The sequence below is a fragment of the Larus michahellis genome, chromosome 8 (assembly GCF_964199755.1).
Source record: "Larus michahellis chromosome 8, bLarMic1.1, whole genome shotgun sequence".
Taxonomy (NCBI): Eukaryota; Metazoa; Chordata; class Aves; order Charadriiformes; family Laridae; genus Larus; species Larus michahellis.
In genome coordinates this window covers 49,059,147-49,081,249 of record NC_133903.1, presented here as the reverse complement: position 1 = coordinate 49,081,249, position 22,103 = coordinate 49,059,147, and the positions used below count along the sequence as shown (strand labels likewise).

The following is a 22,103-nucleotide window of genomic DNA, read 5'->3' as shown; positions in this document are numbered from 1 at the left end:
TTTTGCAATATTTTGCGTCCTCAGAATAGTAAAACTAGTTACGACGAATTTAGCAAAGTCTGTACGCTGCAGTGCCCCAGACAGTTTCTTATTTTCATTGACATTATTTTTTCATCAGTTTGGACTGCGTAGTGTCTGCAGACGGTGTATGTTCCAAATATTGGATTGCTGTGTTTTTGCATACAAACCTGATAAAGGAAAAGAAATACCAGACTGTGTGTACAAGCATCAAAATTTGATTATATGCAGGATCTAATCTTAATATCACACCATCCTGCCTGAAAAGCGTTGCGAGAATATTCCAATTCATATTCTGAATGGTGTGTTTCTCTGCAGTCATCTTGCAGAATTCTTATTCCTACCAGGAGAATATCAGTATACTGAACTGAATAAAAATGTGTACATTAAATTGCTTATTCAAATGTCCAGCTTTGATGTCTGTAGAGAATTTAAGTAGGAGGCAATATAACCTGAGCTTTGTTTTATTGATATGGGAGGCTAACGTGAGTTACAAAACAGGAATGAACGAGAAGTTGTATAATATGCTGGAAATGTGAAAAAAATGCAGATTTCAGTTATTAGCTTTCACAGCTGTATTTGCATAGAAATATACTAGCGGCTGGATGACATTTCATGCATGAACCTGATAGAGAATCCTTAAATATATTCATGTTAGAAGAGTACTTAAAGGGAACCTCGAACTTGAAAATTCCCGTCTTTGTTTAAAAAAACCAAAACTGTAGTTTCCCTAGGGTATTCTAGTACAAGATATTTCTTTATGAGACAAAGCTTTCTTTGTTATGAGGAATACTGTGACAGCCTAAGAAGGGCCCTCCTTTCTGATCATACTTTAAAAAAGATCCCGATTCCCCTGAATGTTAAATATTATTGCACAATAGAAGTTGCTCAGGCTTTTGTGGAAAATACTAGCAAAGCGTGAAGTCCCTTGAGGTTTCAAACACCTCTTGGGTTATCAGTTTCCTATGCCATTTTCTATTTTGAGGGAACACCTTCCTTGTAAGTGGGGCAAAGATGGATGCCGATTTTCTATGCTGTGTGAGATAAAAGTAATTAGACTTCCTCGAAGAACTAGGAGAATTCCTCTTGGGGTCTATCATAGTTATGCCATGCTATGAATTTTTGGGAGTTGGGGTGACAGCAACTCCTTCCAATTAACATTTGCTTGTTGTGTGGTGTTTTGTTTTTGTTTTTTTTTTAATTCACTTACCAGCGCAGACCAGGTGGAACTTCATTTGTAAGTCATAAATGTTAAAGATGTCCTGTTTTAGTAGGAGTGGAGAGGTTCACTGAGTATAGCGAAGGTTTTTATATCAGTGCGCACTTGCACTTTCAGTTTCCAGCAGTCTCAGCACTCAGTTTGCCAACTGTGAAAAATTATGTTCTTTTAATTTAAATGTGATTATTAACAAGACACAGCTGAGGGAGGCACTTTTCTGAAATATTCCGAGGATTATTGCTGCTCTGTTATCTCCCATTCACCTTCCACAACAGGATTCTTTGTGCTCACATTAGTTGATGTTCTTCAGAAGAGCTGCTGGTCCACCTCTGATAGTGACTTTCATTAGCAGTAGAAAACTCTACCTTCTCTTCTGAAGTGGTGAGATGTGAGCACTAATTCCTGGAAATACTTTCTAAAAACTCACTTTATACCAAAATATAGCCAGCCCTGAAAGGGAGGAGTATGACAAGAGTATGAATTAAAATGCACTGGGGTGTGAAAACATACCTCTTTAAGCAGTTTTGACTTTGCCCTCATGCAATCCCATTCCTGCTGCTGCTGACTGTCAAGAACCTTCCAGAACAGTAAGAACCATCTCTAGAGCCTGTCCAGCCTCCCACTAAAATGAGACATCGGAAGGGAAGTGTGAGTATCTGGAGGTACCATTCAGGAAAAAATGCGGTCAGGAGTAGCTGATCCCCTTTTCTTCCGTGCATATCCCATACTACTTGTGTGAACCTGTCAAGCAGAATTGGTCTGTGCAGAAAAGGGCTGCAGGATGGTTTTCCCTGTCAGTATGAGATATAAATGTCGGTTTAAAAGACAGAACAATGCTGTACGGATGTGAGAATAGAAAACCAAAATGGAAATATTATGAAAAAGGGTCATTAATACTGTCTTACTCAGAAGCTCTGTCTAAAGCATAACATAATCACGAGCAGTGTCTAGTAATGATATTTTACACTGAAGCCCAAAGGTTACAAAAATACTTTAGTCCTTGCCAAATGGAAGTCACTTTGTCATCTAAGGTACAGAAGGAATCAAATTCTTGCAGTGGCGCAAAATCTATGTATGTAAAGTTACTTTTAGAGTCAGATTAGTAAAACATCTGTCAAAAACCAGGGAAAAGTCTGGTTTAAAAAAAGAAAGGGAAAATCTCAAATAAAATTTCCAGATAGAGTGAAAATATACAGGCTGAGGCCATCAGTGGATGGCAGTAGCAATAAAGATCATTTGGGCTGCAACAGCAATACAGTCTTCAGAGCAATTCTTGAAGACGCTGGCAGTGGTACCAAAAGGACACGTTTTAAAGGTAAATACACGCACAAGTCATCTCAAAGAAAATGTCTTTCTTACTTTCCTCTCAGGCAAGAAGTTTATAGCATGGAAAACAGCATACCGCCTGAGCGCTGAAGATGGTATTTAGCAAGATTTTGAATGGTATGCAGCAGGGTGGGAGCCGAAAGTCACGACGATTTGAGAGTCATTTGCAGCTCCCAGACACCCCAGCTCCTGTCTCCTGCGGAGCAAAGGACTGGGTGAGAGCGGGGAGAATTCCTGCCTCACACCAAGGCAAGACAGCGCCGACTGGCAGCGTCTCCCGATTCCTGTTGACTTTCTGTGGGCACGTTTAACCTGTGAGTTGGAAAAGGAAAATACAGTCTGGCACGCATTCTTGAAGGGTTGCCAGTCCCAGATCTAACCATTGCATAGCCTGCCAGAATGGGAAAGATAAGTATCTTGCAGACCAGTATCCACAGCAACAGACACTGGAATTTCATCTTTTCAATACGTACAAAAACCCAAAGAAAATAATTACTTTTTCATTTTCCAGTTTTGTAATAGTAATAATGACCTTTAGGTCAGGAATTTTGAGCAGTTAATGACTGTCTGGCTTTTTCTTTGGCCCTTGGTTTCTCCAGCCAGTCATTAACAGTGAGGAAAGTGCTTTCTCCAGTGGTCACTTTGGCTTAATCATTACCTTTTCATGCTACAGAATATACCAGCTGGGAAATCAGTGTCTCCTATGTGAATGGATCCATAAAGTGTTCCTTAGCTTTCATTTCTTTGAAAGAATATTCTGTTAGGACATGAGAGTTTAATGTAAAAGATGATTGAGTATTATCCTCAGCCCCAAGAAAGGTTAGATCACTCTCAGGAATTGGGACTAAATAGCTTTGCAGTGATGCCCTCCCATTTCTGAGGATGGTTTAAGGCCATAGATTTCAAAAGATTAAATCCTAAGAATTTATCTATGTAATCGAGGTTCCCATACTATTCTCTTGGTATTGGAGTGTTTTGGAAATTATATGTGGACACAAATATTTTCTCGTTCATTTTCTAGGAGCATACAGGAACAGGACCTCTTTTGATTTTTTTTTTTGTTGGAATTCTATACATAGTCATTGTGACGCTGATAGCAGAGTGTGGCAACAGTGTCTTGAGAGTTAAAAATTATTTAAAAATCTAAAGGGGAACAATCATCTGCTCTGTTTGTCCAGCTAGTAGACTCCCCGCTTCCAACCCCTCTCTCTATCACAAAACACCTAGAAGCTGTGTCTGACATTGTTCAGAGGAAGATTTGTTTGTACCTGAAACCGATTTTATCTTGCACTTTATCATAAGATAAAAAATGAGAGACTATGGAACGGAGGTATCTTCTGACCACCCTATTGATCGTATTCTGGGTAAAAATTAACCAGACCGTGAGCAGATTGTATGCGTGTACATACAGAAACCTTTGAACGGTCTTCAGTTCTTCTGCATTGTTATTTCAGTTGTTCTTTAAGCTTTATGACTTTAAATGCCATAAATAAAATAATACCTAAAAAAAAAAAGTGAATATGTTTTTCCTTCAGGGTGCATTTGGCTTGAAAACAATTATGCAATGCACTACTTGGAGGACAGATAAATTCCCAAGAGAACAGTGGTGTTTTCTAAAGCGCGTATTCAATGTGTAGGGACTCCTAGCAGTAGTTGCGTACTGTTATTGCTGAGCAGTCAGGTGGCAGTGAAGCCCCTCCACTTGAGCGGTAAAAGAAAATGGGAATTTCTTCATCAGTAGATTTAAAATCAATATGGTGTCCCTTGAGGGTTTGGTATTAAACATGGAAGTAATGTGACTGATGAGTCTAATTTTAATGTTTTGCTGTGAAAGAGATTTAGCACCTGCATAACTATTATTGGTACTATTAGCTTTTCATTTTGTGTCTTTAAGCGAAAACAGCACAGATCAAAACAGCAGGCATCAGCTTTTGCTTTAGCAGGTTTTTTTACTTTTCAAGAAAAATAACAGCAGCAAAATACAAGTAATGTTCCAGGAAACAGCCACTCAGGAGCCCCTCAAGGGCTGGGACTGTGCTTTGTGGTTTCATGACTCTTGGAGTGACACTTTTACTTTTTAAGCTCTGGCTTCGTTTGTATTTTGAAAATATGACAATCTACTTCTCAGCAGGGTTGTGTTGTTTCTAAAAGGCTGGACTTGCCAGAGGTTTTAAATCTGGTGAGGATCCAGTAACTCCCTTAACAATGAGCTTTAAAATCTACACCTTTAGAATAGCTCTACACCTTTAAACCTCAAGCTAACCTCAGTGTTACAACAGCTGGCTAACCATGAGTAGAAATGGGAAAGGTCCAAAAGAAAGGAGTGACAATACTCGTGTTTCATTCTGTGCTTAAATGGATCTTTTCCTCAGCCTCACAGCTAACCAGTGCAGATTATTTATAGGTTTTAAAGACAGAAATTAACACTGTTCCTTGTAGGCAGAAGAGAAATGTATGTGATCATTATTAATTCTTTAGCATTATAATGCCTTCTGGCTCAATGTGTGTGCTAGGGACCAAGTGTAAACATGCATTTATCATCCCGACCCTTAATCTGTTCCCAAAAACGTCCTTCAGTGGAGAACTGTGAAACAGCTTTTCTAAAGGATTTGAGACTTTTTTTTTTTTTTTGCTGCTGATACAAAGATCTTTAGAGCCTTTAATCATAGAATCATAGAATTGTTGAGGTTGGAAGGGACCTTTAAGATCATCGAGTCCAACCTTTAGCCTACCCTGACAAGAGCCACTTCTAAACCATGTCCCTCAGTGCCCCATCTACCCTTTTTTTAAACACCTCCAGAGATGGTGAATCCACCACCTCCCTGGGCAGCCTATTCCAATGTTTAATAACCCTTTCAGTGAAAAAATGTCTCCTAATATCTAATCTAAACCTCCCCTGACGTAACTTGAACCCGTTTCCCCTCGTCCTATCACTTGTCACCAGGGAGAAGAGATCAGCCCCCATCTCTCTACAACCTCCTTTCAGGTAGTTGTAGAGGGTGATAAGGTCTCCCCTCAGCCTCCTCTTCTCCAGGCTAAACAACCCCAGCTCCCTCAGTCGTTCCTCATAAGGTTTGTCCTCCAGGCCCCTCACCAGCTTTGTAGCCCTTCTCTGGACACGCTCCAACACCTCAATGTCCCTCCTGTAGCGAGGGGCCCAAAACTGAACGCAGTACTCGAGGTGGGGCCTCACCAGTGCCAATTCAATTACCTTTGCTGTAATTGAACCATCAAATGTAAAATGTTGCAAATACCAGTTTAGAGTGTTCCTTTTCCAAAAAAAACCACCAAAAAACCAAACAAAACCCCCCACACTATGACGCTAGTTGCCTTCACATGAAGTCTTTCCATTTTCTTTCATCGGGGCAAATTACCCAGGCCTCCTTGGTACCTGAAGAGATCTTTCCCCTTCCAAGTCAACCTAATTTTTGAGTTCTTAGCTTGACATAGTTTCCTGTGTTATTTCCAGTTTCTCCATTTTTCTGCGTTCCTTTCCCTCGACAGCACTCTTAGATGTTGCTAATAGAATTCAGCTGCGGAGGAAGTACAATCCTGGTAAGAGTAAGTGTACCGAATCCCTCACTAGCCACTGAACTTAGTGGGACAAAATTGTTCTTCACGTAATTTTAACAGTGTCCACGGAGTAATTCCACCGATCAGTCTGTCCTCAGTCTGTCATCTTTCTGCAGTTCCTTCTACCTCCATTGTAACACGAGGCAGAGGGGATAGGAGCGCTACAGCAGCTGGTATTGTTTGATCAGCAACACAATCTTTGCTGGAATTTCATTTCCCTTGCAGCCTCGCTACTAGAATACATTTGTCATCCATACTTCGTGGCAGACTTCTATTTGCCTGTAATTACATACCAGTCTGGCAATACTTTATTGTTAACATAAAGTACTGCCATTTAAATCCCCAATCTTAGACTGAAGGATTTGCAAAACTCTGTAATTGCTAAAATAATAAAGCTGCCATTATTGTATGGGAAGTTTACAGCTTGTTACTGAAATATTTACATAGGCTTAACTATACCTGCGTGCCTTCCTTATCTTTTCATGGGTTGCTTAAGAGACAGACAGACTTCTGCTGGCCATAACTATACGTTTCGGATACGTTCACAGAATGGCTGAGGTTGGAAGGGACCTTGGGAGGTCATCTTGTCCAGTCCCCTGCTGAAGCAGGGCCACCAGAAGCAGGCTGCCCAGGACCATGTCCAGATGATTCTGGAGTTCTCTCCAAAGATGGAAACTCCACAAGCTCTCTGGGCTACCTGTGCCAGCGCTCAGTCAAAACTTTACTTCAGGCTTTCTAGCTCGTGGTCTGTTCCCAGGTCTTAAGAAGTCTATAAAAGATAACTAGGAAAAGCAAGTTCAGTGTGGTTAAACTCAGCGTAGTGGGTACAGATAGTACCGCAAACGCTTAGGGATATGCAAACCAGAAAAGATAATATAGTTTGGTTCTATTTTGTGTTGGCTTTTTGAAAACAGAAAAACGGTGATGCCCCTCGCTTGCTGTTTATTACTCATTCTGCAGAGTTTTTTTGGCCTTTAAATAGTTCTCTGTATATCGTTTCGCTCCTAAGACTGATTGGGTAAAAACAGACATCAGCATTGGAAACTTGGATGGGAGTTTGCTGTGAACCATAAGCAATGTTGCCACACTGTTCTTTTTCCTTACAGGAAGCTCAAAGCATCCATACTCAATACATATGCGTCTCCAAAAGCTTGGCAACTTGTGCTATGGTGCCATGGTGCCATGGTCTCTAACCCTTGCTCTTACACACCCACGCCGAATTTCTCAACCCTCTGTGGTGTTTTGGGGGAGGGCGGGGGAAGCTTTGAGTTCTTCCAGCCATCGCCGCAGGACGGTACTGCTCAGTGCAGGTGATTCTGCGTTACCCTGAAAACCCTGAGGTAAAAATGGATGTTGAGATTCTGTGGACACTTGGCCGGTGAGCGTGGGGTTCTGTGTTGTGCTGTGTGACCTGGTCCCTCTCACGGGTCCCTCCTGCCCCGTCCCTCTGCGCTGGCTGGCACTGCCCTGGCCACTGTGACACCTCCACAGGAGCGGGAGAAGGCCTGTTTCTCAGCAACAGGTGTGAGGAGTTTTTAACTTGCGAAAAAAGAGCTTGCCGGGGCCTTTACCGCGTTTGACCAACGGAGCCCGGAAGGTCGGTGCCTCCGCCAGGGTCCTGTCAGCCCGCCAGGCCCGGCGAGGCCACGGCCGAAGCCACGGGGCGGGAGCCGCCCCTCCCACACAGGTGTCTGGCGGGAACGGGCGGACACCCGCACGGGCCGGACCCTCGAAAGCCTTTCGGACGGGAGCGTGCGCCCGCCCGCACCGACACCCTCTGCGGCGGAGGCGTCGGGCCGCTCCCGGGGAGCCGGGGCAGGCCCGGGCCTGCCGGGCGGCGAGCCGAGCCGAGCCGGGCCAAGCCGAGCGGGCGTCCCGCGGCGGGGCCGGCAGACGCCCGGGGCGGCCGGAAGGGGTGTTTCCGCGCGGTGCCCGGGCGGGCCGAGGCGGGAGCCGGGCGGCGCGGGGCTGGGGCGGGGGGGCTGCTCCTCCCGCGGCCCGCCGGCCCCGGGCCCGCCACCCGCCCGCCCCTGGCCGCTCGGCGTCGCTCCGCGTTAGATTGCTCGCGCCTGCCGGGAGCTGTCGGCGGCGCGGCCAGGCGAGCTCAGCCGAGCGCAGAGGCGGATTTTGAGGAACAATAACAGCGCGGGGAGCGCGGGACCGGCGCGGCCGCCCCGCCCGCCGCCGCCGCACCATGTACGCCTTTGTGCGGTTCTTGGAGGACAACGTCTGCTACGCCCTGCCCGTCTCCTGCGTCCAGGACTTCAGCCCCACGTCCCAGCTCGACTTCGACAACCAGAAGGTCTACACCGTCTACCGCAACCCCGAGGAGGCGGAGGAGGACGACGAGAGCCCCGGCGAGTGGGGCGACCGCCTGCTGCTCCACAAGGCCCAGATTCTGGCGTTGGCAGGTGAGGCGAGGCCGGGCCGGGCCGGGCCGCGGGGAGGGTGGGTGGGGGGGGCCGGGCCAGGGGAAGCCCCAAATGCCGCCCCCTCCCCGCTGAGGTGAGGGAGGGAGGGAGAGAGGGAGGGGGCGGCATCGCGGCGACACATGCTCAGAGCCCGGGCGGCACATGGCGGGCAGGGGGAGGCCGGAGATCCCGGGGAGGGGGGGGGGGGCTTCTGCTACCCCCTCCCGCTGCACGGCGGGGCCGGGGTGGCCCCGGGCCCGGGAAGGGGTCGCGGGGTGTGTGTGGAGGGTAGGGGGGGTCCCGGGCGGGCAGCACCGGGCTCCTGAGGGAACTCTCCGGCTCCTCTGGAGCCGTTTCCAAATGAAGCGCGAGCCCCTGGGAGTGCCCGTCCTTACACCGCGGAGGGGGTGGAATCAGAAACTTTAAAAAAAAAAAAAAAATAGGGGGTAAAAAAAAAAGTTAAGGCTCTCATACAGAGAGTATTTATAGTGCATGGAGTCATTTATATACCTTTGCAGTTTGGCAGCATGTTGCCAAATTAGAGGGGTACTGTTTTATATCCACTTTTGTTAGTTTAAGTGACTTCACAAATTGGAAGGCAATAGTGGAACTAGACCTTTAGATGCTATGCTTGTTAAGCTTGGTTTTGCTACATTTGGTTTGTTTCATGTTTAACTTACAAATATCACTCTAGCAAGGAGGACCAATTAAAGTGCGTATTAAGAAATAAACCCATGTTCTGGCCATTTAAGTGAGTTCAGCCCTTGTGAGATAGTACTTCTGCCATGTGTCCCCCCAAATCACAACTCTTTGGCAGCATGTTGCCTTGAAGACTTTCTGTAGTTTCCTTGTAGCCCCAGAAAACATGCTGCCATGGTCAGCATTGACATAGAAAGGAAGTTCGATGTCGTTTGCAGCAAACTACTGGCTAGCGTGGACTTGCCCGACAGGCTGTTGAAAGACGGCGACAACCATTTGAAGTGGGTAGCAAAGAGCACATTAGGTTCTGATCCTGACCTTTCCGCCTGGAGAGAAATACTGGTTATGTCCATTTCCCCAAATATGGAATGGCCTTAATATAAACTCTTCTGTCTGGTATTGAGTTCTGAGAAAGCAATGCTGACTTCTCATCTCTAAACAGAGTAACTTGGTGTTAAAGTAACGTAAAACTTTTATTTTTAATTTTAATTTTTATTTTTTAAAATACCAGTTCCTAAACCAGTTCAACCTGGTGATGGTCCAGTTGGTCCCTGACTCAGACAGTGACTTCTACCATTATTCTGTTTTCAGTAGTGGCCGTAAGTGGCCAAGCCTTGATGTTTGGAAAGAACAAACAGGCAAACATGTATATCGTTTCTCTGTAAAACTTTTCCAGTTCCTGAATATTTGCAACTCCAGGAGTTCAGGAGAACTAATAAGATAGCCTACCAGAAGAATGGATTCTTCTGCTAAGTTTTTTGTTGTCATGTGCCAGCCTGTGTTTTATCTGTCCTGTCTAGAGCAGAGGAGAACTGGGATATGAAGTATTTCTTGCAATTTACTTGTCACATCCATGGAAGACAGCGGTGTCACCACTTGGGGTTTGCTTGGCCTCTTCTCAAAGGCATCCCAGTTGGACTTCATCTTCCTCTTTCTCACTGGCGAACCACAGCAGCTATGCCCTTTCTGTTCCTCATGCTCATCTCAATGTAACTAAAGTGTTCCAAGGAAATACTTAGTAACAGCCATTTTGCTCATGAGTTTTCCCACAGAAAGTTCACCGACTTTCTCAGTTCCCTTTTCCTAGGAAGAGTCTGTACGTACTGAAGTGAAATGTTCTTCTGTACAGTTTCCCTTTGTTTCATCTCTCTTGAACCAGAAAAAACCAATATATGCTGCATCCTCCAGAGAACAACGCTTGTTACCTGTATTAGTGATTTGCACTAATTGCTCCCCAGAGATTTTAATTTCTACAGGAAATTCTCCCGCTGAGCAAGAAACACAAAGACACATACAGCTATCTTTATTACATCTGTCATATCTCAATATATCTGACTAGATCTGTAATTTGCATGCTTGGAAAACTTCTCACCTGAACACCAAATTAATTCTTACTTCTGTTCTTTTTTCTACCCTGCACCATGTAAAAATACCATTAATCCTTTGTATACAACAGACGCTTACTTAAAGTTGTCACTTTCTCTCCAAAGTTTTAATATCAGTGTTTGTTTTTATTATGGTTAAAATCTTGGGGAGAAAAGTTGGTGTTACATTAAGACATCTTAGCACAATTTTTGGTTTATAGTGACCAGCTCTATTTTCACAGATTATTACAACTTTTTATGGCAAACATAGCATCAGACTTGTAATGCAAACTGCTTATTTAGTTACTAGTCTGCAGTATTGTTTCCCATACTAGTATAGACTTTTCATTCTAAGGGATTCCAGCCTGCCTTAGTAGTAGTTTAAATAATGTGTATGAAGTTGCTTTTGTATGTAAAATACACATAGTAAGTTGATTTTTGAATTTTTGGAAGGAACCCTTGGCTGCACAAATTAGTACATGAGTGACTTTAAGGATTCACTGCTTTGGTCCAAGGATTCCTCATTGGGAACAGGCTTCAGGACCAAAGTCATGGTACAGATGTTAAATTAAACAAACAACAAAAAAGAATAAGGGGGGGAGGAGTCATCTTTTTTGAGCCTGCACAGTATTTTTTTACGGTTTGAATGGCGCCCAATTTTCATATGCTGGTTTAACAAGGCTGCTCAAGTAAGCAAAGTTGTACCTATTTATATATATTTTCATGATCAAACACTGTCCGTGCAGTGGAAGTTAATCATAGTCTGAGAAACAGATCCTCTTGGTTTTCCTTTCTAGAAACCTAAAAAAAAGGAAGGGGTAGAGGAGGAACACAAATACAAGATCCATATTAGCATCACAATTTTTTCTTTGGAAAATAATTTTCCTTTCCGATGTTGTTTAAAGAAATTTAGATACTTTTCAAACTTTTAGCCTTGTAACGTAGGAGTTCACACAGGGATAAATGCACATTCATGCCCATAGTACAAAGGTTTATTGGAGCACTGCTTGTGTAAAGAGTTCATGAAACAATTGTCCTCATTTGAGCGAGTCTAGAAGCAATTGTTTGATCCTTTGTGGCAAGGTTTGATGGTTGGAAGCCTGTACACTTGTGAGGAATATTATTGTTGCTGCCGAGGAGAGAGCGCTGCTGTAAAGGTATCACAAATTTTAAAAAAAAAAAAAAAAAAGAGAGAGAAGTTGGGCATGCTCAGAGTATGAAGTAATTGTGATAGACTTGGTACGCTGGGGAGATGAATACTGCCTTCTTCAGTAAGAAGCAGTATGTATTACAGCAGAGTGATAGATTTGCTCTGAGCAGCTTTACGTTTTTCTTGTGTCTGTGCATGTATGGTTGGGAACTGCTGATAGCGGTGGTATGTGTTGGTCTGTTTTTCAAAAGTTAGCCAAAGACTAGGGCTCAAACCAGACAGGTTAACTCCCGACTAACAGTTCTAGACCTTCGAGCCGTAGAAATATAGCTCAGCAGACTAGAGTTTCACTATATTGCGACTTTTTGAGGTGGTGTGTTAACTGGCCTGTCTTGTTGAGAATACAAAAATAGTGGATGGCTTTTCAGGAAGAGTTTGAGTCTTTCTCATCATCCATACCCTTCCTTTTTTCTTCTTTTCTGTCCTCTCCTCAAAATGCAGAAAAGCTTTTTTTCTAGTCCTTCTTCTGGAAATGTGTGTGCCACTTGCAACTTTTTCACACTTGTCCAATATAGTCACTAGCACAATTTTGTCTATAAGCATATGCACCTTATAGGAGCTAGCATGATCCTTAGGTGACCCTGTTGGAGCCTTTTCTTGCTTCGCAAAGTGATGGGTATTAAGTGGAATGAAGTGAGGTTCGGGGACTTTGTAAAGTTCACTACTTCGGGCTATGTTTGTTAACAAGTTAATAGTGACTGTCTTCTAATTGGAGGCATTCTTTCCTGATTACAGTAAATAATTGTTCTCTCTAGCTGCTGCCCTCAACACTTCCCACCAGCATAATTGTAACAAAACACATCTCCATCAGATTCTCACAGCAATTTTCTAGCTGCCACAGCAGACATGTTAATACCTGTTTGCATCCATATCCTTTCTTGCCCCTTTATAAAATGTTGTGCTCCACTTCTTATTAAAAAAGAATAGGCGATTTTTTAAATCTTTAAAAGCCCGTATGGCTCATGGTGAGGTAATTTGCTGTGTATTTCAGAAAGATGTAAAAATCTCTGTTTCCAGAACAATTTTAAATTAAAGGATTCTGGGACTGAGTTTTGAGTAAGGTTGAAGGTAGATACACGCTAAGAAGTTGAAGCAGACTTCTTTGATATGGATAGCTGATGTAGGAGAAGCCCTTTGCCAAGGGCTGGAATAGGTGAAAATTTACAAGTTGAGATCTTGGATTATTTCAAGGATATACAAAATTTAGGTCAGGAAGCGGTCTTGATGTGTAACACTAATGTGAAGCTTTTTGTTGCTATTTCTGTAGTCTTGTGGATCTTTGTGCATATTTTTTCCCTTGTTATGCTGTTCAGACAGCTTGGGGAGTTGGGGTATGTAGAGCAGGTCATGGCTGTGGCCACTGTCTACCCATGCTCCATCCCATGTTCATACGTAGCCCACATGTTGCATTTCCTTTCCCAGTCTTGCAGACTGAATGAACTATTGTGGTAGGGACAGCATTTGCTCATTCTTTGTTCCTAGAAAGCTCTAGGTCTATCCCCTATCGTGATGTGCAACTCATAAGGAGTGTGACAGGGGAGAAATGGCACTAGGAAAAAAAATCAAAATGCCTTGGTGATCTTGGATGATCCTGGGTGTTGCCCTGAGTAAAGAAGTGCCAGGAGGAGGCTGTAGGAAACCTTCCAGTAGTTGCAGTGGTTCCTCACAGACTCTTTTAAATTGGTTAGATTTTCTCCTGGGATAGTTCTGGAGTACCTGTGGATGAGCTTGTGTGTTGCTGCCCTTGAGGAGCAAGTCCAGCTCTTCCTAACTCTGCTGGCTGTCTGCTGTACCTGGGCATCGTGTCTTGCTGTGCAAATGGCCCTCTGCTGTCACTGAGAGAAAGTAAGCCCAGCAGGTTAGGCAGTGCTGAAGTAACCTTGTTCAAAATTTGATTTTTTTTTTTTAAAATTCAGTTAATTTTTTTTACAACTTTATACTGTGATATTTGAGGTGCATGGCCAACTTTGTCAGGTGCTTAACCAGCATGCTGCTGCTGTGTTACCTTTTCACTAGGTGTAAGATCTGGCTGTATGCAGAGGTTCACCAAACCATTTTGTGTAATAGAGATTACATCACGCTCTTAAATATAGTCCTGAATCCAAATGTGGCAGTAGTCATAAAGAATATTTAAAGCTAAGTTTCACACTCATTTTTTCTTTCATCCATTTCTGGTTTATCTTTAACTCTTTTAAGAATAAGTTTGGGGTTTGTTTTTTTTTTCCCCTTCTGAATTCTACTTGTAGGAGCATATCTGGGATATGAAGGGCTTAAACAAAAGCACAATTTTGGGATTCTTTTGTGTCATTTCTGTTTGTTCAGCATTGAATTCTTAATACGGTACATTCACGCACAGCTTAAATAGCAGCAGCAAAAAAATTTTGGAAGTTTTAAAACTGTAGTTGTTAAGTAGTTGTTTGGACTAACCCTTATTGATAGTGGTGATGGTTACATGTCATCAGCAGGATAAAATGCCAGTAAAAGGGAATTAAAAAGCTGGGATTTATCTGTGCAAGAAGATTTTACACTTATATTTAGTTATGTCTTTTCCTATATCACTTATTCTGGAAATAATTATCTTTTTTTGGTCTTAAACCCTTCTCAACTGACATGCTTGTTCCTCAGTCACATTTACTTTTTGCTTCACCCGAATAGTCAGAAGTCACTTATTTATTTATTTTTATGACATAAAGACATACAGGTGACCTCCACTGTTGTTATTTCTCTTGGTCTTAGTGCACAGGTTGCACCACATAAGCTTTTATAAGCTTAACTACGCTACAATAAAAGTATGAATTTCAGGATTTTAATAAAATTGACTTCAAAGATAGTATGGTTATGGTAGCTATGGTAACTAGCACTTACTAATTAAAATATGCTAAGATTTGCAGGGGAGTGAAAAGGGAAAAAAAATGTAAGTTAATATTTTTGTTTTCATAATTTAACAGTAAAGCATTCTTTTTTTTCCAATGGATTGCCTAAGTGCCAGTCAGTCGATTATTTGCTTTTTTAAAAGAAACCGTTTTAAAATAGTAGAAGCTGAACCACATTGTAATTTTTGTATTTAAACTAAAAATTGCATAAATCTACCCACTATTTCCATAGCAAGCTTATGACTTGGGCAGAGGTAGTTGGGAAGGCTTCCTGGAGCGTTCCCTGTAGGTTGCTGCTTTATCTGCTGAATAGCTGGTAGGTGATATCTCCATGGCTTTGTGGCCGTTGTGATCATGAAATCCTCATCAGAGTTTGGTCTTAATATAATTTTACAGTGTGGTACAGACTGACTGGTCAGGGCAGCCAGATTGACAAATTGTAGCTGTCATTGAGATTGATGATCTCTTTAAATGAACTTTTGAACTTTTAAAGAAAGAAATAGCTTTTATTATAAATAGGTTTTCGTAAAATATTTATCATGTTCAAACTTTTGAAATATGATTCCCATAGTTGAGTTTCATATGCAGGTACAGAGGAAAGATTTAAAAGATAGCATTTAAACATCCTACTTGTTTTCAGGGTTTCTTTCTTTTGTGTTTTTTTTGGTGTTTTTTTTTTTTTTTTTTAGTTTGGTAATATTGTATTACTGTGTTTGTTTCAGAAAGGATTAAGAGAGTGGTTCCATAATAGCTATAATCCTTTGTGTTCGACGTGTTCGGAGTATTGTACAAATATTAACAAATCTGCACAACACTTCAGTGGGATAGATGGGAACAGTAAGATGGAAAGGTTTAGTTATTCAAGGTCAGTATTTTAAGTAAATACTGGATCCAGGATTAAAACTGTCCTCAGTCTTGTAAAGAGCATGATTTCCTGTTTCTCAGCTTAATGTCTTGTCTTTACTTTACACTTTTCTAATACCACTAAAAGCTAAGTGGGATGGAGAGTTTTGCTGGCAAAGAATAAAAGAATAATAATTATTTTTAGCAGAGTTTTAGTTTTGAGCCATGTTGCTTTTGGTTAATTGTTTTTGAAGAGACTTTGTATTAACTTTTGAGTTAAGAAGTAGATTTCATATTAATAATGGAAAATAAGAAGGAAGATATATTTAAGTTTTTCTTGCAGTCTGACTTACATCATTTACTTGTATTGTATTGGATATTAATGAGGGAGAGCCAGTCTTGATGTAGAGAACTTCAGACAGACGTTAGAGATAGAAGTTACTTATATAATCTTTCCTCTGCTTTTGTAGGACTTTGTCTCCTTAATCTTTCTCTTCGTTCTTTAGTGCCTTTGTACAAAACAGGTGTGGTTTTCTCTGCATTGTGAGTGACCAGTCTTGATTCAGGCTTGTGGCACATCATCCTCCTTACCCATCATCTCTAAACCTGTCAATTTCTTTCTTGCCTTTTCCCAATTTGATTAATAATTATTTTTACTCTGTTTCCAGTTCTTTACATTTAATTGAAATTCACTCCACAAGATTGAACAGCCTTTTTGGCCATTTCCTCAACAGCATGTCTTCACTTTCATGTGTTTATTGGCCCTGGCTGTCACAGTGCTACTTGATATGTTGTTCTTCTCTGAATTCTTTCCTTGCTTTTCTTTTTTCTTTTTGTTTCTTTTCTTGCTTTTCCTTTTCTTTTTGTTCTGAAGACATTCTTCATTCTTCTAGTTACTCGTTTGTGTGCTTGTTGTCGTCATCTCTTTCTGGGGAAGTGCTGCAGGGCTATTTAGTTCTTTAGTTCAAGGCCTGGCTGGATGAGGCTTTAAGTAATCTGGTCCTGGGGGATGTGTCCCTGTCCATGGCAGGGGGTTGGAACTAGGTGATCTTTGTGGTCCCTTCCAACCTAAACCATTCTATGATTTCTATCTGGCTTGTATCAGGAATAGCGTGGCCAGCAGGAGTAGGGAAGTCATCGTGCCTCTGTACTCGGCACTGGTGAGGCCTCACCTCGAGTACTGTGTTCAGTTTTGGGCCCCTCACTACAGGGAAGACATTGTAGTGCTGGAGCGTGTCCAGAGGAGAGCCACCAAGCTGGTGAGGGGTCTGGAGAACAAGTCCTATGAGGAGAGGCTGAGGGAAGTGGGCATGTTTAGTTTGGAGAAGAGGAGGCTGAGGGGAGACCTCATTGCCCTCTACAACTACCTGAAAGGAAACTGTAGAGAGGCAGGGGTTGGCCTCTTCTCCCAAGGGAATAACGACAGGACCAGAGGAAATGGTATGAAGCTGCGGCAAGGGAGATTTAGATTAGATATTAGGAAGAATTACTTTACTGAAAGAGTGGTCAGACACTGGAACAGCCTGCCCAGGGAGGTGGTGGAGTCACCATCCCTGGAGGTATTTAAGAAACGTGTAGACATGGCTCTTCAGGGCATGCTCTAGTGCCCAAGATTATTGGTTTGTGGTGGGGTGTTGTGTGTGGGGTTGTGGGTGTGGAGTTTAGTAGGTGGGTGCTTTTTTTTTTTTGTGTTTTTTTTTTTTTTTTTTATGTGGTTGGACTCGATGATCTCAGAGGTCCCTTCCAACCACTAAGATTCTGTGATTCTGTGATTTAATTTTGGGGGTGATATTAACTCTCAGTTGTACCTTTTTATTCCTAACTTTTCTCATTTAAATTTGTTGTCAACTTTCCTTTCTGATGTTCTTATGCAGAAATCTTTCTTTCAACTTGTGCTTAGGATGGCCGAACATATTTTCCCACCATTTTTGTCTGTTTCTGTTGATTTTAGAGTAAGGAGGGGAAATCATCTCTTCTGTCATTCATAACCCAGTCTTGTTGTCTCTTACTCTTCTTCATCTGCTTTGTTGTTTACACCCTGGTCTACCTTTCTGTCCAACTAAATATACTTCACATAGTGTTTTCACTGTGCCCTTTGCTTATTTCTGTAATCTCTTTTTCTTTGTCCTTCCAACAAAGCTCTCCTAGTCTGGAAAAAAAAAAAAAAAAGGCAAAACAATACAGTAAATCATACTATCCAAATCCTGAATTGACTGTTCGAGCACCCAGTTGAACCCTCTTTTGCACATAACTCCTTTTAGCTGCATCAAATTCGATAGCACCTGTCCTCTTCAAATAACTTTTACATTTCTATGGCTGTCCATTATCCTATGTTGTCTGTTGCTGTCATTCTAAATTTCTTCTTTGGTAGTGGTCTTAATCTCAGTGTACTACTAGCTGAGAGATGATTTTTATGAAACGAGTTTTTCTTCCTCTGTATCCTAAATATCTTCTGAGCCATCAGGCTTGTTACATTTTCTGAAATCTGTTCTGTTCTTCCTGTTAAAGTCCTTCTTTAATGTTTACATTAAATTAGCTAAGAAAGTAATTTATAATATTTTTTTTTTCCAGTTTCAAATAAACTAGGTGGCTTTTTTTTTTCCTTTTAAATTTTTTTCTTATACTATGATGCTGTTTTCCTTCTCAGTCACAGCAATATTGATTATGGTTTATTTGTACTTAAGTGGCACATAGGAATCCATGCCCTGTTGTGCTTGGTGTGTATTTGCTTTGAAGCACCAAGTATACCTTCGATTGTGGGTTTTTTGCTTTGGTTTTTGGGTGTCTTTTACTCAATGAACTGTAACCGAAGCACAACCTGCTGAGGCAGGTGAAGTTCTCTGCTCTGTAGAAACAGCCTGGCTAAATCAGTAGCGAAGCAGTTCAGTGCAGCAGTGCGGAGGGAATTTTGTACAGGTGTTGCCCATATGTGTTGGGTATATGCCTGGAAATAGGAAGGGTGATGGTAAATTTTTTCATCTGTCAGTATATCATTTTTCACAAGGGGTGGAATTTTTTTGAAGGCTTAGGGGAAGGACAAATTTTGCTCAAGGTTCTTTCATTTTATTATTGTAAGATTTATAGCATTGCCAAGCCCCTTATTTGGACTGATCCCAGACCTGCCATCCCTCGTCCATTTGGAGTGCAGAGCTCTCTTCCTCTATTTTTCCAGCTTTTACTCCAAAAGTGGGGGGAAAAAAAATCAGCATTTGAACTATTTTTTGAAGGGATTAGTTTGTTCACTCCTTACTTCTAAATGAGAAAGTAAGGAATGTTTTAAGGAGATTTTGAGATTTCCGTAGTTTTATTCTACATCCCGCAATAGGGTTTTCAATTTTAGAGCGCCAACATATTTTCACTTGAATTTAACCAACTCACTTCCTGCGCATTCAAAGTCGCCTTGTCTGCCTCAGTTCTCTGCCGCTCTAGACTTAAAGCTATTACCTTTTGGCCTGGATCCACCCATCCTGACACTGAAATGAAGGCCTGACTGAAGAAAACATTCCAGGAACAGTTTATCCTTTGCTAGTTGATACAGATTCTCTAATGCAGGGTTGCTTTTTTGGCTGTTCTTTGAGCACTGCTGAGGCCAAATGTCTCCCCAGTCAGTCTGAAATTTCGTAGCAGTTTGCTTTCTTCTTGCTACCCGAACAACTTTGGTAGATGGCCGTATGGGAGAGGTGCTGTCACGTTGACTGGCTCTTGAGCCCCATACTTCAGTGCCTTGTGGAGTTGACTGGCAAGGTCTCTCTAAGTCTGACCTTTTCCTGGCATACAGTTATTCCAGTATGCTTTATTCTGCTTATCAAACCACAGAACACAGTTTTCCCTGTCTGGCATTATGGCTACTGTGCACAAAAGCAATTTTTCATAATTTACATGTGTCTTCCAGAATGTCCCTTCTTTAAGGACAGAGGGCATCAATGTTGTCCATTCTTGTATCGTGCTTCAACCCTGTGTATTTTGTTACAAGTACTTAATTAGGTGTGTTAAGTGCTAGTTCTCATTGGCCAGTATCACTGAACCACTTACGCCATGTATAGGAAAAACAATAGGCACAACTTTACCAGGACCTGATCATGGCCACCTAAGGGACAGTATAATTTTTAACTTGTAGCAAGGTTTAAATGACTGGGACAAATTTGGGTCATTACAAAATGAGGCTGTGAGCTACAGTGTTTCTAGGGCTGCACTTCTTTCTCTTAGTGTGTTGTGTAGCTTCAGGCACTGAATTGCAGTTTGTCTAGCCGTTTGGTTCATATCCTGGTTTTCCTCTGGTTCAAAACCGTGCATGTTTTGCTTTTTGCTGGATTCTTCTTTCGTACCTGTCTTTTGTAGGCTGGCACAACAACAGACGGAGAGTCCTAAGAAGAACTGCTCTAAATGCACATTCGTGTTTCTCCCACCCCTCCCCCTGGTCTCCTCTCACTCTGTCCTACCCCGTCCCAAATTCCATTAATATTTACAGAATGAGAGCCAGTACTCCAGCATTAGCCTCAAATTCAGAATGAGATTTTTCTGTCTCTATCTGCCGCTAATGTAGAAGACAACAGAGGTTGGATATGCACTTTTTTTTTAAAAAAAAAAAAAAGGAAGAAAAACAAAAAGCTTTTTCATAACCAACACACTAGATGAATTGTGTTAGGTACAAATAGGCCTACAAAGACCAGAGCATATGTAAGAAAATATTATATGTACTGCTGTTGTAAGGCAGAGGAACATAAAATTATTTGTTCATTGACTAAATTAAAAATTCCTCAGTTTTAACTTATGAACTCATTTTCACTGTTGTTTCTTCAAATTTTGTGTGGGGAGAAAAAAGTTCCTTTCTTCAACTTACCAATTCATTTACAGGATAAGCAGTAAAATCAATAAGTCAAATGAAAAGGTTTGCCAAACGTGAAAGAACTGTGTTGATAGTTACACACCAATGATGTATAAACTAAGTATTTGTAAGGAGCATTACATAAATAAACTTTTACCTTCAGTCCACCAGTGAAGTTTTGCAAACATAGATTTCATAGGCAAACTGAGAAATCAGGAGGGAAGTAGAGTGAATGAAGAATTTGGCTAATTTGCATTGTTTATTTGACCCCAAACTATGTCGTTTCGTTTCTGTTGTAAGATGTATTCTGCGTAAGATATATTCATAACCTTTATAAACTGACTTAATAATAAAAAGCCAAAATCAGAAGATAAATATTTCTGTTCTTCCAAATTGTTTTTGTTTTAATGTTGTTTTATTCATCAGAAAGTATTTGCTGACTTCCACTGTAGTCTGCAGATGGTCTTACTCCTCTGTGACCCCTTTCTGTGAGTGTTTCAAGACTTGCTTTTCCCCGGCCCTGGGAAGGATGGCTGGTGTCCGTTTCCAGTTTGCCTGGGGTTCTGGCTACTGCTGACCTCTGCTAGTTGCCAGCAGACAGTTTTTTTTTAAACTATGTGAAGCAATTGGATTGTGTCCATCTTGTTGTGAGACCAAGGGTTATTTCAGAGCACAGAAACTGATCTGCATTCTTTACATGTAGAAGGAGTTCATCTGCACGTTCTGTGGAAGATGATTTGGCAAAGCAGCCTAGAGAAGCTGACTCTGCAGTGTGCGTGTGCTGCTCTTCCTCTAAGGAATTGTGAGAACGTATTTTAGCAAAGGATTCCTCAATCTATCAGATACCCCAAAATACATAGTCACAGAAAAAGTTGGTTTGTTTTGGGTTGGTTTTTTTTTTTTTTTTATTCAATATGGATTTATTTATTCTTAAATTTCTGTCCTTTAGTCTGTAAATTTGTATTTTTTTTGTTGTTGTTTAAAGAAGGGCTCTCTTATTTTCTTCTCTGCTCTCTGGCAATAGAATTGGGTTATCTCACTTTTCTGATGAACCTACGTTTTCCAGATAAATGACAACGTAGGGGTTTATTTTTCAAAACCGAAACAGTTGGATTGCCTTTTTGTTTTACTGGGATAAGCATCCGTGATGCTCTGGGGAATGGAGAATGATCTAAAATAAGCCTAGCTGTTTTTTGTTGTTTATCTGTTTCTTTTTGCATCTGTCTTAGTATTTATTGCTACCATCTGCATTTCATTTCAGGTTGTCTAATGTCTTATTCTGCATGTTCTGTGCCTATTCTCTTTACATAGCCTTGGGCTGTAATATCACCATTTGCCTACTAGAGATCCATTTCTATCTGTAACAAAATGAATTGCATTCATCTGTGTAATTCATTTCTAATGAATGCCTTGCTCCTCATTAAACAGTGATTTACCTTTGTTTCCCTTTTCTACACTGTCAACACTAACCATTTTGGGGTCCTGTGGAGAGATGCTAATTTGAGAAAGCAAAAGTCAATGCAACTAAGCGCTCACAAATGCCATCCTCATTGGCACTTTCAAAAATATTCATGGGACACTTTGTGAAATACAGTTTCCAGGTGGATAAGAAGACTCAAAATCTTTTCTTATTCATAAGCTTTCAATGTACAAAGACAACCACTTCAGAGTTTAAATGCATTTCTCCTTGTCAATGTCTTGAACAGGTAGCCAAGCTTGTGAGTCTTTTAAGACCTTTTCTG

The 22,103-nt window shown here is 41.5% G+C and overlaps 1 protein-coding gene across 7 annotated transcripts in view; it reads left to right on the top strand.

Annotated features, from left to right (window-relative positions):
• LOC141747155 (BEN domain-containing protein 5) overlaps window positions 1-22,103 on the top strand; it is a 969,363-nt gene that overhangs the window by 567,064 nt on the left and 380,196 nt on the right. For 2 of the 7 annotated variants that reach the window (XM_074596969.1, XM_074596968.1), the window contains exon 1: window positions 7,894-8,547. The exons of 4 other annotated variants lie outside the window; for them this stretch is intronic. Coding sequence is in view for 2 of the 3 variants with exons in the window: in XM_074596968.1 (XP_074453069.1) it covers window positions 8,331-8,547 (217 nt within the window). In the remaining variant the exon portion in view is untranslated. Of the gene's footprint in view, window positions 1-7,893; window positions 8,548-22,103 lie in introns of those variants that run through there. One more of the 7 variants, XM_074596967.1, reaches the window with a different exon arrangement.